At 33.0% G+C, this 14547-nt stretch overlaps 1 protein-coding gene across 2 annotated transcripts; it reads right to left on the minus strand.

Moving 5' to 3' along the window:
* Nucleotides 1–769: 769 nt before the first annotated feature.
* Nucleotides 770–6891, minus strand: LOC146909872 (transcription factor bHLH48-like). 2 transcript variants are annotated; one of them, XM_085722819.1, is made up of 7 exons: nt 6282–6891; nt 6061–6192; nt 5889–5954; nt 3026–3094; nt 2379–2450; nt 1535–1745; nt 770–1179 (listed from the first exon to the last, which is right to left on the minus strand). In XM_085722819.1, exons 1-7 carry the CDS (start codon nt 6714–6716, stop codon nt 1142–1144), a joined length of 1023 nt encoding a protein of 340 aa, XP_085578945.1. In that variant the 5' UTR covers nt 6717–6891; the 3' UTR covers nt 770–1141. The 2 variants fall into 2 exon arrangements, with proteins under 2 accessions (XP_085578945.1, XP_085578946.1); XM_085722820.1 differs by lacking the exon at nt 2379–2450.
* Nucleotides 6892–14547: the final 7656 nt, after the last annotated feature.

Here is a 14547-nt window from a genome sequence, read left to right on the forward strand (position 1 = left end):
TTTTCTCATCTGGTAATCTCATTTTCCAACACTTTACTTTGGCAACTTAATATCAAAAAATGACAAGAATCCAGCGTTGAACCACCCAACACACTCTACTGGCTATGTAATATGAATCAATTTCCTATTCATGATTGATTAAAATTTGAAGATGGTTAGAGCTTTTGTTGAATTAAAACTTGCACTAAAAACCCCTGTGAATTCGGAATGCATATGTTGCAATTTTTATTTTTAAGACAATAAAGTTTCAATCTGATTTCTTGTCCATGAAATAATCAAATTCTGAATTAATACACGGGGCATCTCCAAAAAAAGTCATCACAGACAAAACCGGTGTAAAACTGTTGTACTGTGTTTCCGGAAATGCAAGAACAGTCCGGGTCATTTACAACCCATTTCGAAGAAGCTGGACAGAGGAGATGAACAGTTCGCCTCAGTTGTGGGTAGCATGTGACAATCGGTTACGTTTTATCCAAACCTCTGTTTTCATTTTGATAAAAAATTAATTATATAGCAAAATAGCTGCAATCATGAAAAATTTGCAAGAAATCTCTCGCAAGATATATCATGGCTCTAAGTGAATATATGGTATTACCGTGGACTTGCTTGAATCACGGTGAGCTACCATGATTTTGCAAAAGCTACAAAGTAGAAGACAACGGATCCGCTGCACTATGCTTGAATCAACAATAAACAACTCTATGCTTTTTTTTGGACAATGGGAAAAGAAAAGAAAGAAATATTGCATGTAACTCAAAACTTGAAGTACTTTGTTCAGGCAAACTCTAATAAGGAGTCAATCATATAAGTAAAATTCAATGAACAACACAACTCACTCCCATGATAGTTCAGTCATAATCTGTTCTATAATTTTACAATCTTGATTCAATCACCTTATAGATTGAATGACCCCTATAGTTAGTATACATAATGATAATAATACTATATAAGAATAGCATACCAATTCTTCTTCCTTTCTGGCCGAAGAAAATCCAGGTTTCCAACTGACTCTTACAAATAGAAGACAGAAAACCTGCTGAATGTTGAGACCGCTCAAATCCTTGCTAACTGCGAATAATATATTTGATATATACACTCTAGGCTAATAGCTACTGGCTGGTACGACAACATCTGTAAGCTTTCAGAGCTCCATCTTCAATTGATTTGAGTGCAGAGATGCTGTAACACAATTTTAATTGAACTTAGATACGTTTCAACTTCCAAATTTTCTTGTCAGGAAATAAAAATGTCTCTGTATTTTTGTATTTCATGTTTGAATTAATTCCTTTCCAACAATTTCCATTGTCAATAAAGCATCTGAAATGCTCCAATATTATTAATTATCGGCATGCTTCTAATATCCCTTTCTGATTTTCATTATCAAAATATCCCTTCAAAGACAAAATGGCTCCAATCACTTTCTATTTATGAAAGCCAGTGGCAGTAGGAACCATCACACCATCAAGTGAAAAAATTATATTAAACATGCATTTTGAAATTAGACATGCACAGTAGAAGCTAAATTCTGATCTACCTGAATTTGCTGAGGAGTTATAACTCAAAAGTGAGTTTTCTGGAGTCGTGAAATTATGAATGTCATCTTCCCTTCCCCAGAGTGGTTGATGGAATGCATCGAATTGCCACTGTTGTTGATAATGCTGTCTGTTACTGTTGAGTGGCATTTCTGGCCACACCAAAGGCGTAACCATGGCGCTAGGTAAGTTACTGTCCAATAAAGACGACCCCTGTAAATTACCAAGGAGATTTTATCACCGGTTCTCAACGTTAACTGAAAAGGCTGAACTTGTAATAAAAATCACAGTACTTCATCAAAATCACACACCCCCAACTCCAAACCTAGTTGAAGACATTCAAACACTCATTTTTTATTCCACAACCCAAGCAAGCAACTCCTGACCTTGATTAAGGAGATTGAGATGATATGGCTTAAACTTCAATATGCTCGAGGATCCATAATTAAATAATAGGATAGATTTAGGCAACCTAGTGTAAACCTAAGCACTTATTGGCCCTACCAACACTCACATTGCTACTTGTTTAATAAATTACAGATCTTAGTTGTTATGGCAAGACCTCCAACAGAATGGCATAAACCACCGTAATTGGCGACAATCATCTTTTAGTATCCCCAATGTACCATTTCAGTTATTGGACAAATACACATTAAGCAAGCACAACTACACTATATTCAAAGTGTCCATGGAACCAATTAAGGAAGAATAGAAAGTGCTATGTAAGCAGAGGTCATATATTTTCCATCATTCAGATTGCTCCCCCAGCCCGGGAAATAAATAAATGAATTATCTTTTTTTTTCAACAAAAGATAAAATTGAGTTAGATTAACTTATAATACTTACATCAGCAGCCAATAACCTGTCTAAGTTGAAATCAATTCTTGGGTTAACAGCTGCCAGTTTCATTGATAAGATCTGCAATTAGTGCGTAAATCAATGAGAATAAAACCATTTTGATGAAAGTTAACTCGTAAATAGTGAGATATTTTCTCAGATTAGACTCACCATTAATTTCAAAACATGGTTATTTGACAAAATATTACAAGAGTATTATTATAACTTTTGAGCACACACACTATAGTACATACCAATAAGCATGCAAAAAATCCACAGTATGAGGAGAGGATAATAAGTAGACCCATTGAGAAAAGGGTTTTTTTATAGATTCTAAGTCAAATAATCCAAAATTATGGGACCATGGCAGCTTAATGTGTGATGTATAATGCTTACTGCTTGCTTACAGGTAAGCAATCCTTTATGTGTTCCAATGACACTCCAAAATATTCAAGTACTGCACCCTAGCTCTAGAGGACCAAATATCAATTTTGAAGAAGAAAATAATTTAGGAAGGAAACTCGACCCTTTCTTTCAAAAGTTTCTATGAATAATCCATGATTAATTGAGAACCAAATAGAAAATAATAAACATGTATAGCCTGCTGAATGTAAAAATAGATTCATGTAAAATATTTGCAGAGTGAAGAGTCCAACCTCCACTTGACGTTGTAGAGTTTGCACATGGTTGATGATTTCATCCAGAACCAACGCCGTTCCAGATATCTGTAGTAAATCATGTCATGTCAGGCATCAACTATATTTGACAGATATTAGCTATTTTGAGAAAATGCAACACAATAGACCAAATGCATTATAACATCATATTATCCGTGCAATTAAGGCTTCTACCTCAAACAATAACAAGGGATCATTTATGGAACAAGTCTGTAATATTGTTATTACTGTTCTGTTACGGCAACTACTGGTGCTATTTATGTTTATTATAGTTTAATACTACAACTCCTACTATAACTATCATCATGGTTCTTAATATTAGACATTAGGTGTTTCGATGACGCATTAACACGATCATGTACAAATGTTCTAATCCAGTTAGCTCTCTTGGTTGGTAGAAGCACTCCAAAAGTATGCACTCTGTTCTCGCCCCATTTTGTCATCCTTTACTGATGGACTCTATTACCGAACCCATAGTCATAGAGATAATGCCATAATGGCACCACAGCCATCATAAGATGGACAAATCATTCACTTACTTACAAAGGGGACCCCTTGATGCAAAATGGATAGAAGTTAAGTAGCTCTAACCCCACCCCCTCCCATCTCACCTCCCACCCACCCCACACTAACCCACATGCTTACCATTTGGCCTCCACGATAAGCCAGAAGATATTAAAGGGGAAATACTTTAAACGTCGTATACAATCAATGGTACAGACATTAAGTAACAAATTTAATCCATTCATTTTACTTCTTGTTAGGAGCTGCACTTTAATCATTGAACTAATAACATGGATACATGTCCCTGAAATCAAACAAACATTACATCACAAAAAACTACCCACTTTATTTTACATTATACTACCAATTCTCATGGGAATTCTATAGGAGTGCTCATTTTTTTTGACATTTAACTTAACATCTAAGCAAATAAAGATTTATTATATAAAGGTGCAATAAACATTTAAGACTAGCAATAGACATTAAAGCAAAGCGAGAGCGTCTAAAACTAACATTGGAGGAAAAATGTTATAGAGATAAACCAATATTATTGGTGATGTTTTTTTACCAAACTATGACACTGGTGATTGAACCAATTCATCAAATTGGAGTATTTTTTAATTTTGATCCCTTTTGGTGTTACTATGTTTGGCCTAGATTAAATTCAACGCAAAGATAAACTGTTAAATTCTAGTGTTCCAATACATTTTGGTGGAAGCGAAAAATTCTGTCCTCATGAAAACTGTACAACAGTGTTTCCACGTTTAAATTAAACAAAATCTAACACAAATAAGCTACAGTAGTAAAAAAATGTCATATTTTTGTTCTTCTTGTTATAACACATGTGCAGCGAGGCAGATGATCCAATATACTAGGTCTAGATCACGTGTCATATAACCTTTTAGAAGGCACTATCTTGTGTGTTCATTAAACTACTGACTTTAACTAAAAGTTTATCAACGATTAACAAGAACAAAAAAATGTTTAAAAATAAGATGTCAGCTCACACACCATTCTCATCAATCGAAAGCTTATATAAGCAAGTTTAGTTCACTAATCTCTTTCAGTTTCACAGATTGGCATACATTTTAAGAAATACTAGTGACCACTTTTATGTATATCTATATTCCTTCTTAAAAAGAACATCCACCCAAGCATACAAGGACCAAGGAGCGCATAACAAGGAATTGTGTTCATTAAAAAAAGACTAATCCTACATGTGCAACACAAATGGATGGTCAAAATTTAATACTCCTCAACACATATATAAAATGTCTCGAAGTAACACATGGAGGGACTTATGCCTCGTGATAATACTTGGTGAAAGAAAATTCCATGTGATTCATAATAAAATGTCAATGATTCAGTCAAGTCATAAGGTTGCACATTAAACTTATGGGGAAAAAATGTTTTGCATTAGACGAGGTTTACTAACATCATGTACAGTGATGGTAGGCATAAGGAAGGAGCTATTCTTCCATGGTCACAAGACCAAATAAATAGTCTTTGGACACACTCACATGAAGATATTATCTTTAAAATATTTAATTATTTTGTTATCAATTTTCTTTTCATCATTAAAAAAATATTTGTTTATGTGTGTGTGACCAAACACTATTTGTTTGGTCTCGTGACCATATTAGAATTTCTCATAAGGAAAACCCAAAAATTGAATAAAAGAATAAAAACTATTCCAGAGAATCTATTTCCCAAATTGACCCAACTTGCTAAAAAAAGTCCAAGATACATAAATTGAAATAAAAAGAATAAAAAAAAATAAAAATATTACATTATACTAGTAAAATTTAATAACTCGGTTGGCAAAGATATTGTAACATACATGATGGAAGTTCGAACCTCAAATTTCTAATTTATTCACCTTAAAGCATGAATTTTCATCTATTAGACTATTTGAGAAAGAAAAAAAAAAACTGAGCATCTAATAAACCTGTAGAGAAGGTCAATGTCAGAAAAGAGGGTAAGGGTTGAAAAATTGGGCAACACTAACCTTCGAAAAAGATTTGTAACCAGAAGGAAATCCCAATAAAGTGAAACCAAAGAGAAGGTGAAATTACACAGATACCAAGTTTGGCACTTCTCTATCTTGACGTGAAAGCAACTACAGTACTACTTTTTGTGGGGTTTGAAAAGGTCCAATAACAAAACCGTTATTAAATCGTAACTTAAGATATTTATTTGCACTTTAGGGGAACAAACTTGACAGAAAATGATCGATTAATCCACACTCAAAATCAATGAAGCATAATTAATCATTGATTATTCTACGTAACTAAGGATTTAAGGTTTTAAAATTAAAGATTAAAAGAGAAAAACGGACCTTGTCGCAACCTGGGACCAGCTCTTGTAAAAGCTTCATACGAGCATTAATCTTCTCTCTCCTAGCCTACACCCCAAAAGCAATTAATTAATTTTAATAAAGATAATTAACTTCATTTATAGATAAGTGATTGAAATTAAATAAATTAATTAGTGATTAGTGAGAAGGTTACTCGTTCTGCCAAGCTATGGCTATCAGTGGCTTGACCTCGTCGGACGCGAACGTGAACATAGGGAAGCTTCTCACCGTCACCGGAAGTTTCATCGGCGATGGTCTTACTCTTCTTCGACGACGACGCTTTACCCTAAATTTCACAAAATTATCGATTATTTCATGTTTTCATAACTCAATTCAACTGAAAAAACAAAACAGAAACCCTAATTTCATCGTTACCTTCTTCTCTCGCTCTTTTCTCTTCACGTTTCTCTGATTCTTGTTCTCAGCTGGATCCGAAACACACTCTTGCGTCGAGCAAGGATTCGAATCAGTCTCTTGAGGCTCGTTCTTCACACTTTCCACCGGAAAAAGCCGCTCATCTCCCGGTGAAGAATTCTCTCCGGCGAACACTGAGAATTTCGCGGCGCGTTCAATCAACGCGGCGTTAGTAGGAAAAGTTAAATTTCCGTTTGAAGAGTTTGGGAGATAGGGTTTCTGCTCAGGCAAATGAAGTAGCTCCACCGCCAGCGTAGGTGGAAGCTCTAACAGTGCGGTGAATGAGCTTGCGTTTTCCGGTGCCGGCGCCGGAACCATAATTCCTTGAATTTCTTCGTCAAATTGAACAGAATCGTCGTGAATGGATCCACTTAATCCTACTGTAGCTTGTTCCATTGAGCAAAGAAAATGAAATTAAAAAATCCAATTTAACTTAATAGAGTTGAAAATTTGTTTAATTTGAAGAGTTTTGAAGTGTGAGAGTGTTGAAAATTTCGTTCAATGTTTGTAGTTGAGTGTGATGGCGGTCAATCTGTTTTTGTTTTTGTTGTTCTGTGATTCTTCTGTGTATAAGATTGGTTCACAGACAGAGGCATTTGAAGTACTGCGAAAGCAACGTTACTACGGCTACGGTTACTCTACTACTGTATTGGGTTATACGAGTACGGTTCTATACAGTTTCCTTCTAGGACAGTAAAAAGAAAATGCTGGACCACCGCCTAAACCGGGGGTCCACTCTCCTATGCAAATATCAATTATTTTATTTATTTTACTATTTAGCAGAATATTTTTTTTTATTAAATGACCAAATTGATCATCTAACTTATAAATATCAATATTTTAAGAGTTAAATATTGTTTCTGGGTGACTTAGATTGAAAAAAACGTTTCGGTCTTTCACTTAAAGGAGGTATTGCTTGATCAATTACTCGACAAAGTTGCTTCAATCATTCTGGTGGCTGAAAGCGAATCAACTTAGCTTTATTTACTCTTATCATTTTTTGTGGTTGAATCCCTTACCTTGTTTGGGAATTTATCTGTAATTGGGGATCTTGGCACTTCGTCCAATTTTTTGTTATGTTACCTTGTTATTTTGATGTAAATTGAGACTTTTTTCAGCTGGTTTTTTTGGCACCTCTTGTCCTGATTTTTCCAAACTTTCAGTCATATGCTCCATTTTAAGTAACAGAAATGATAAATGGACACACTTACTTAGGCACAATACAGACACCACCGTATAATTATATGGTATTTTCCTTTTTTTTTCTAGTTTTTTTTCTTTCCCTCTCCATCCTCCCCTTCACTCTTCTGCAGTTCCTGCTCAATCAGTATTGCATCCATCTCTCTCTTGAATTCATTTTTCCTTCCCTAACAGAGAGATATGTCAGAGAGATGGGAAAACATAATGGGTCTTGGACGGCAGCGGTGGAATAGATATCGAAACACGTGATCAGATCTCCGACGACGTGAGGGAGAAGCGGATGTCGCCACCGGAGTCGTCACTTCTCTGGCTGACAACCGGCGTCGTATTCTTAACGGATCTGGCTCAGTGATCTCTCTTGTCCGAGTTCTTAACGGATTTGGGCTCTGTTTTCTCAGCGGTGATTCGGCGGTGGTGATTCGAACGGATTTCTGACGTTGTGAGGGATTGGTCGTGGTGAACGGATTGAAGGGACGACGACGATGGCAAGGACGATGTTAGTGGTAACCAATGGGGACGGAGGTTGGAGAGGGTGGTGGTGGTGGATGGCGGCTGACTGTGAGAGAGAAGAGAGAAGAACAACGTCTCTGGTCTGAGAGAGAGAGAGAGGGAGAGGGAGAGAGAGAGGGGGAGAGAGAGAGAGAGAGAGAGAGAGAGAGAGAGAGAGAACGTAGATGGATAGGGTAGGTTGGGCTTTTACAAAATTGCCCTTGCTTTAACACTGAAAAGTCAAAATTACCCATGGTGTCTATATTGTGTTTGATTTTATGTGTTCAGTTATCAATTCTCAGTAAGTAATCAAGAAGAATTGATACTTACGGCTTCGTTTATAAATGATAAATAACATATACTAACAATTGGAGGATTAAGTAGTTCTTCAGGTTTGAACTAAGAGATAAAGTGTTGAATGTTCTGTGTTCAGTCGAATAAAGGAGAAGAAACTAATCTAATAACTAACTACTATTGTGTTCACCTTCCGTTTCTGACATACTTTGTTGCACTGTAGTGGTTTCCTAGGCACGTCTTGTGCTTGGAAACTACTCTTTAGTTTGGTATATAATTTCATTTTGGCTTGTTAAAAAAAAATTAATTACTAGCATCTGCAATTAAAAAAAAATACTAACAACTAATAGCAACCCGTTATTTTGTCACTTCAAGAAAACTATATCATAATAATATACCTCTATTAGATGTTAGTGAGTGTTTGTTTTAAGTCTAAGAATTAGATTCTAAAAAATTCATGGCTATATAATGTTTATATCCATGTTTATTACTAGATTGAAAAAAAAATACTATTTATATATTTTTGGGAACAGTGGCGGAGCCAGTAATTTTATAGAGTCTGCGCAAAAAAAATTGTCACAAATTCATATGTGACATAATATATATAAATAGTCATAAATAGAAATAAAAGAGGTTCGTCATATTTTCAACAAAAGTACATTTTTAAATAAGAGAGGTGAAATATAGCGTGCTAAATAAAATTATGAGGTAAATGCCTTTTCCGCGACCTCTTTCAAATCATTAAAAAAATGGAAGAAATACTTGTTCTAAAATTATGAATACTCTCAATAACAAAATTGAAGCCTCAATGTTTCCAGAGGTACGCATGTTTTATAGAGGTATACTTGTTCTAAGGGCATAAGAATAAAAAATTGTCAATGTTATACAACTTAGCAGTTGCTATAAAATAAAACTTATACTAAAAAGTTAGCTTTCAAGTTCAATGTCTCGTACTACAAATCAAACTATCACCCAAGTCAGAAAATAAACACGTATATATTTAAACAATTTTGCTTATCAAATAGTACATGGCAGCATAGATCCTTAGTTTTAGGAAAACTGAACTCACAGTGCTTATAGGGAATACCTGTAGAAAAACAGTAATCTCCAAATTTCTTGAACTATGCATACTTCAAGAAGTTCACTTGATTAACAACTCTTACTACACTAATTATCCATTATCATATACCCTCTCTATCATATACAGTGACATGTTTTCATTTGGAGAGATGGCAGTAAAATACTATTTGTAAAAATCTGAAGAACTAAATTAGAACAATGATGTGTGTTTATTCTTGATTAAAGGAGATCAAAATTAGGTTTGCAGAGTATCAATTCAACATAAAAGTTACTAGTTTATTGGAAAGAAATATATATAAAAAAAAAAAAGCAAAGCATGTACAGTACAGAACATATAATATAGAGAGATTAATTCTTATTCATTCTTTAACACTTGACAATATAATCTACAGAACATATATATTATAATACCATAGTCATAACATTATTAGAATGGAAAATGTAGTAGATAAATCTAATTCTTCTTGTCATCCTTTTTGGACAAACAGAGAGGTTTCTGAAATCAACAATTCTCTTTGGACAAACAAAGAGAAGAATCAACAATTATGAATTAGGGTTTGGGAAATTAAAATTAGGGATAATCAACAATTCTAAATTGCGGTTTGGAATTTGAATAATCAACTCATTCACCCATTAACAAATAACAAGCGTCAACAACAAAATAGAACAAATAACAAAGAAAATAACATAGAGTAGAACAAACCTGGAGGAGAGTGAAGAGGAGAAGGAATGAAAAATAGAAACAATTTTGTCATTTTTTTTAGTAGGAAAAGGGCTATTGGGTTGGATTTGCTACAAAGAAAGTAGAAGCTGAGGCCGGGCTAGTGCCCAGGCTAACTGGAGGGTGGCTCCGCCCCTGTTTGGGAATAATTTTTGAATCTGTGAAACAAACGTCCTTGATACTATTTATATTTGAAATTACAATTGACATATGATTTTTCTACATTTTATTTTGATGTTAAAGAGTTGGAATGTTTTATTCTCGGGGAATCAGTCACTTTAGTCCCTGAATGGGGAACGATTCGTCAATTTAGTCCCTGAATGAAGATAAATTGCAAAATAGTCCCTGAATGTAGACTTTGTTAGTCAATTTAGTCCCTGAATGCAGACTCCGTTAGTCAATTTAGTCCTTGAATGTAGACTTCGTTAGTCACTTTAGTCCCTGAAATTGACCATGCAGGGACTGTTTTGCATATTATCTGCATTCAGGGACTAAATTGACGAATCGTTCCCCATTCAGGGACTAAAGTGACTAATTCCCCTTTTATTCTCATGAAAATATGAGATAACCAATCATAACTTTCACTCGAACATTATTTTAACTTCATTGTTTTTCGTTCTAAACATATTTTTAAAATATCTTCAAGAAATTTCAAATACTTACCAAACACTTCAACGTGGTAAGATTACTGGGAATAATATTTTCAAAATTGTAAATTTAAACTTCGAAACAAAACCACTCTTAATATGTACTCGTGAGCTTAGCCCAATTGGTAAGGACAATGCATAATACATGCAAGGTCTGAGGTTCAAACAACTCTTAAAAAAAACCACTCTTAATATAAAATAAAGGGTTAAGAGTGTTTTACCCCCTGTAATATAGGACATTTTCGGTTTCCCCCTATAAAATTTTCTTTTTGGATTCCGTCCTTGTAAATTGAAGTTTTTTGGTTTTTGACCTTCATGAATTTTTACTGTACAAAATCGATGATATGGCAGGGGGTAAACCGAAATTTTCTCAAAATAACAGGGGGTAAGCCGAAATTTGCTCAAATTGCAGGGGGTAAACCGAAATTTTCTCAAATTATAAGGGGTATAATTTTTCATGAAGGTCTAAAACCGAAAAATCTTCAAATTACAAGGACGAAATCCAAAAAAAATATTTTACAAGGGAAAAACCGAAAATGACCTATATTACAGGGGTAAAGCACTATTAACCCTAAAATAAATTTACACCGTCTAAATTTTACTAGATAATTGCGTTTTTTTTTTTTAAGAATAGATAATTGCATTTCTTTAATTTGTAACGTGTCAATTATTCTGTTATGGGGTATGAAATTAGAATTCATTTGTGTTTGAGAAATTTTTATTCCAACTTTAAAAAAAGTCAAATTAGTCTTCCCTAAAAAAAAGTCAAAACAGTCTATATAACCTTTTTTTCTTTATCGAAAACAAAAATAGTCTATACAAATTTTCACTTATAAATATATTGGTTCAAATAGAATTTACCTATTGTAAAAAGAACCTAACAAATCTTTTTTAGTAAATAGTCTGCAGGGCGTGTAAATTTAAATGACATAAAATTTAGTCTAAATACCACTTTTGCTTAACAAGTAGTACTAGTCTTTTCTTTCAAAAAAAAAAAAGAAAAGAAGTAGTACTAGTCTTTAGGGCGTGTAAAAAGAACTTAACGATATTTTTTTTTTTGTAAATAGTCTTTAGTGCGTGTAAATGACATAAAAATATCATGTAAATGACTAGCAAATATTTTTGGATAAACAATTTTTAGGGAATGTAAATTACTTCCAGATTAGTGTTTTATAGAGAACCAAACAAATTGAGTAGTGATATTTTGACAACCATTTTAGTACAACCTTTGAAACAACTTTGTTGTTCTCTCTTCTCATTGGTCAAAAATAATAGGGAGAGAAAAGGGAAGAGAGAGAATAAAAACATAATGTGAGTATGAGAGAAAGTTGTACCAAAATGGTTGTATAAATATCATTTCTCAACAAATTTTGTCCCTCGTACTCTTGTTAGGTGTAGAAGTTGTATGTTAGTTAATAAATATTTGATTGAACCCAACTTGTATTACTCACGTTATCATGAATAAAATAAAATAAGTTTGTAATCGTAAAAGATAACGAGTTCACATCTAAAAAGAAACCTGATCCAATAATCAAAATGACTAATATATACTCCCTCCGTTCTTCAATAGATGACTTATTTGACAATATACATTACTATTGACTTAACATACTTTGACCATATTTTTCTACTAATTCACAAAAATAAATAATATCATGTAAGATATTGTTGGATTTGCCTCGATGAATATTTTTAAAATATTAAATTTTCATAATTTTTTTTAGTAGAGAATTAAAGATATCAAAGATAAACATATGCATTGGTATGTGTGTCGGAGTCAACTAGGTCATCTAATATGAGACGGATGAAGTATAAATTAAAAGACATATTTTTTTAAGGGAAATCAAATGACATGGAGTACTATTCATACTCAAAATTCATAGACTAAAATGACCTACATTTACTTCACGAGATCAATTTGATGATTTACATGAAAGTATATTTTTCTTTTAAAGAGAGATTTACATGAAATTGTGTTGCCTTGTGTCAATTTTGTAAATAAAAAACAATCCCGTTGGAGCATTCATTGTCATCATATCATATTCTGTGATTTTTGTTACTTTTCTCAAAACTGTTTCTTTTTAGTACAAAGTTAATAAATAATTAGTAAATGCGTAATCTATCTAGTATCTACACCACTAGTACTCTTTTCTTCGTAAAGCAAAGATAATTTGATAAGTGCTCAGAAGCGTGATTGTCCTTATAAAGCAATTTTGCTATGTTTGGTCCTTATTATAAAGCCATTCATTATATCATTCTGTAATCTTGCTCTCTCAATTATTTATCAGTACTATTTAGTATTTACATCTAAATATACTCAGCGTGTGATTTTTTTTATTTTTAAATATGGAATAAAACTGACAATAAAAAAATTAAAGGGACCAAACTTTGGAAAAAAAGATTCAGTCAAACTATAAATGAGAATTTGTATATTTAGATATACGAAAAATATTTGTAACCCTTATATTAAACACTAAAGTCACAAAATCAACTATAAATTTGGTGACGATGCTCCACTCTCAAGGTCGTTTCTTCCTACATAATAAGGAAGACACACCTTAATAAACAACGAGAAATCTCAGGCAGGAAGTACCCCCACTGCATAATCTCCTCATAAACATGATCACACTCCTAAAAAAGGATGAAAGAAACAAGAATGATAACTAAGCAATATCTTACAAATGAAACTTATTGAAGCCAAATATTACCAATGCAAGCTTAAGAATGATAAAGATGGAGATAATGATAATTAAGAATTGTTCCCAAGATTCCAAAATTTAAGGATAATGAAACTCTAAGGCATAAAAAAATTTGTTATTAATATTTTTTTTATCAAATAGTCTAGTGGTTAGGGCTCATAATATTGTCTCTGCAGCTACCAACTAAGTCGTGCTTGCATAACCACTTCAAATATATTTTTTTCTTGTAAAGTTTTTTTTCTTCGGTTTTTAGCCCTTATAAAAATATTACATGTTTGCATCATCATAAAAAATTTCGTCTATTCTTTTGCTCCATGTTATCTGGTCAACCCTAATCTATCTAACTGAAGTCTACGTAGCACATCCGCGTGGACTTTGTTTTGGCTCAAATAACACTAGGTACACATAAGATAAGGGGAAATATTTTAAATAAACGTGAAATTAAAATATTCCACTATTTTGGCACAATATATTATGTTTTAATATTAGAAGTACCAATGCCTTTCTTAGTGATTCACTTCAAAAAAACAACAACGCTAAAAACTAAAGTTCAAAAAATTTATAATTAGCATATTATAATCATATTCATTTTAATGTTGACGATATTAAAAAAAAACTAATTTTATTTAAATCCTTAGTCACAAATATAATCGGCCAATTCACACAGATTTTGGCCAATTTGAATTTGTAATTCTTCTGTGTAATTTAGACAATTGGTTTTTTTACTTTCACTTTTGTCTTGAACACAAAAATTACATTGATATTGTTAAGAATGATCTGCACATTATGAACTTTGATTGTGTGATAGAATTGATGAGATTAAAGACTTTTCTATCAACAAATACTAACGAGTATCCTTATGACACTGATTAGAGTACTAAAAGTAGTAAGTTTGTATAAAAATTTGTGCAATTATTGTATTGACAAAAGGAATAAATTGCATTTGCAAGACCAAATTTCTTTTAACATACTAAACCTGACACTCTTAGCAAACCTTAAATTTAAAATTTAAAATGTTTAAATAGAAAACGTACGTAACTTTAAATACACTCGACTTTTTGTGACAGTTTGGTTTTTGTCCCCATGATTTTAATCAT

Source organism: Medicago sativa, chromosome 7 (genome assembly GCF_051527215.1).
Source record: "Medicago sativa cultivar Bolivia chromosome 7, Bolivia_mono, whole genome shotgun sequence".
Taxonomy (NCBI): domain Eukaryota; kingdom Viridiplantae; phylum Streptophyta; class Magnoliopsida; order Fabales; family Fabaceae; genus Medicago; species Medicago sativa.

Excerpts from the sequence above, each read along its gene's own strand:
- LOC146909872 (XM_085722819.1), bottom strand. The coding sequence starts at position 6,716 with ATGGAACAAGCTACAGTAGGATTAAGTGGATCCATTCACGACGATTCT. Across the intron at positions 3,095-5,888 it reads TGGTCCCAGGTTGCGACAAG|ATATCTGGAACGGCGTTGGT; the intron begins GTCCGTTTTTCT and ends GATTTACTACAG. Across the intron at positions 1,746-2,378 it reads ACAGGTTATTGGCTGCTGAT|GGGTCGTCTTTATTGGACAG; the intron begins GTAAGTATTATA and ends GGTAATTTACAG.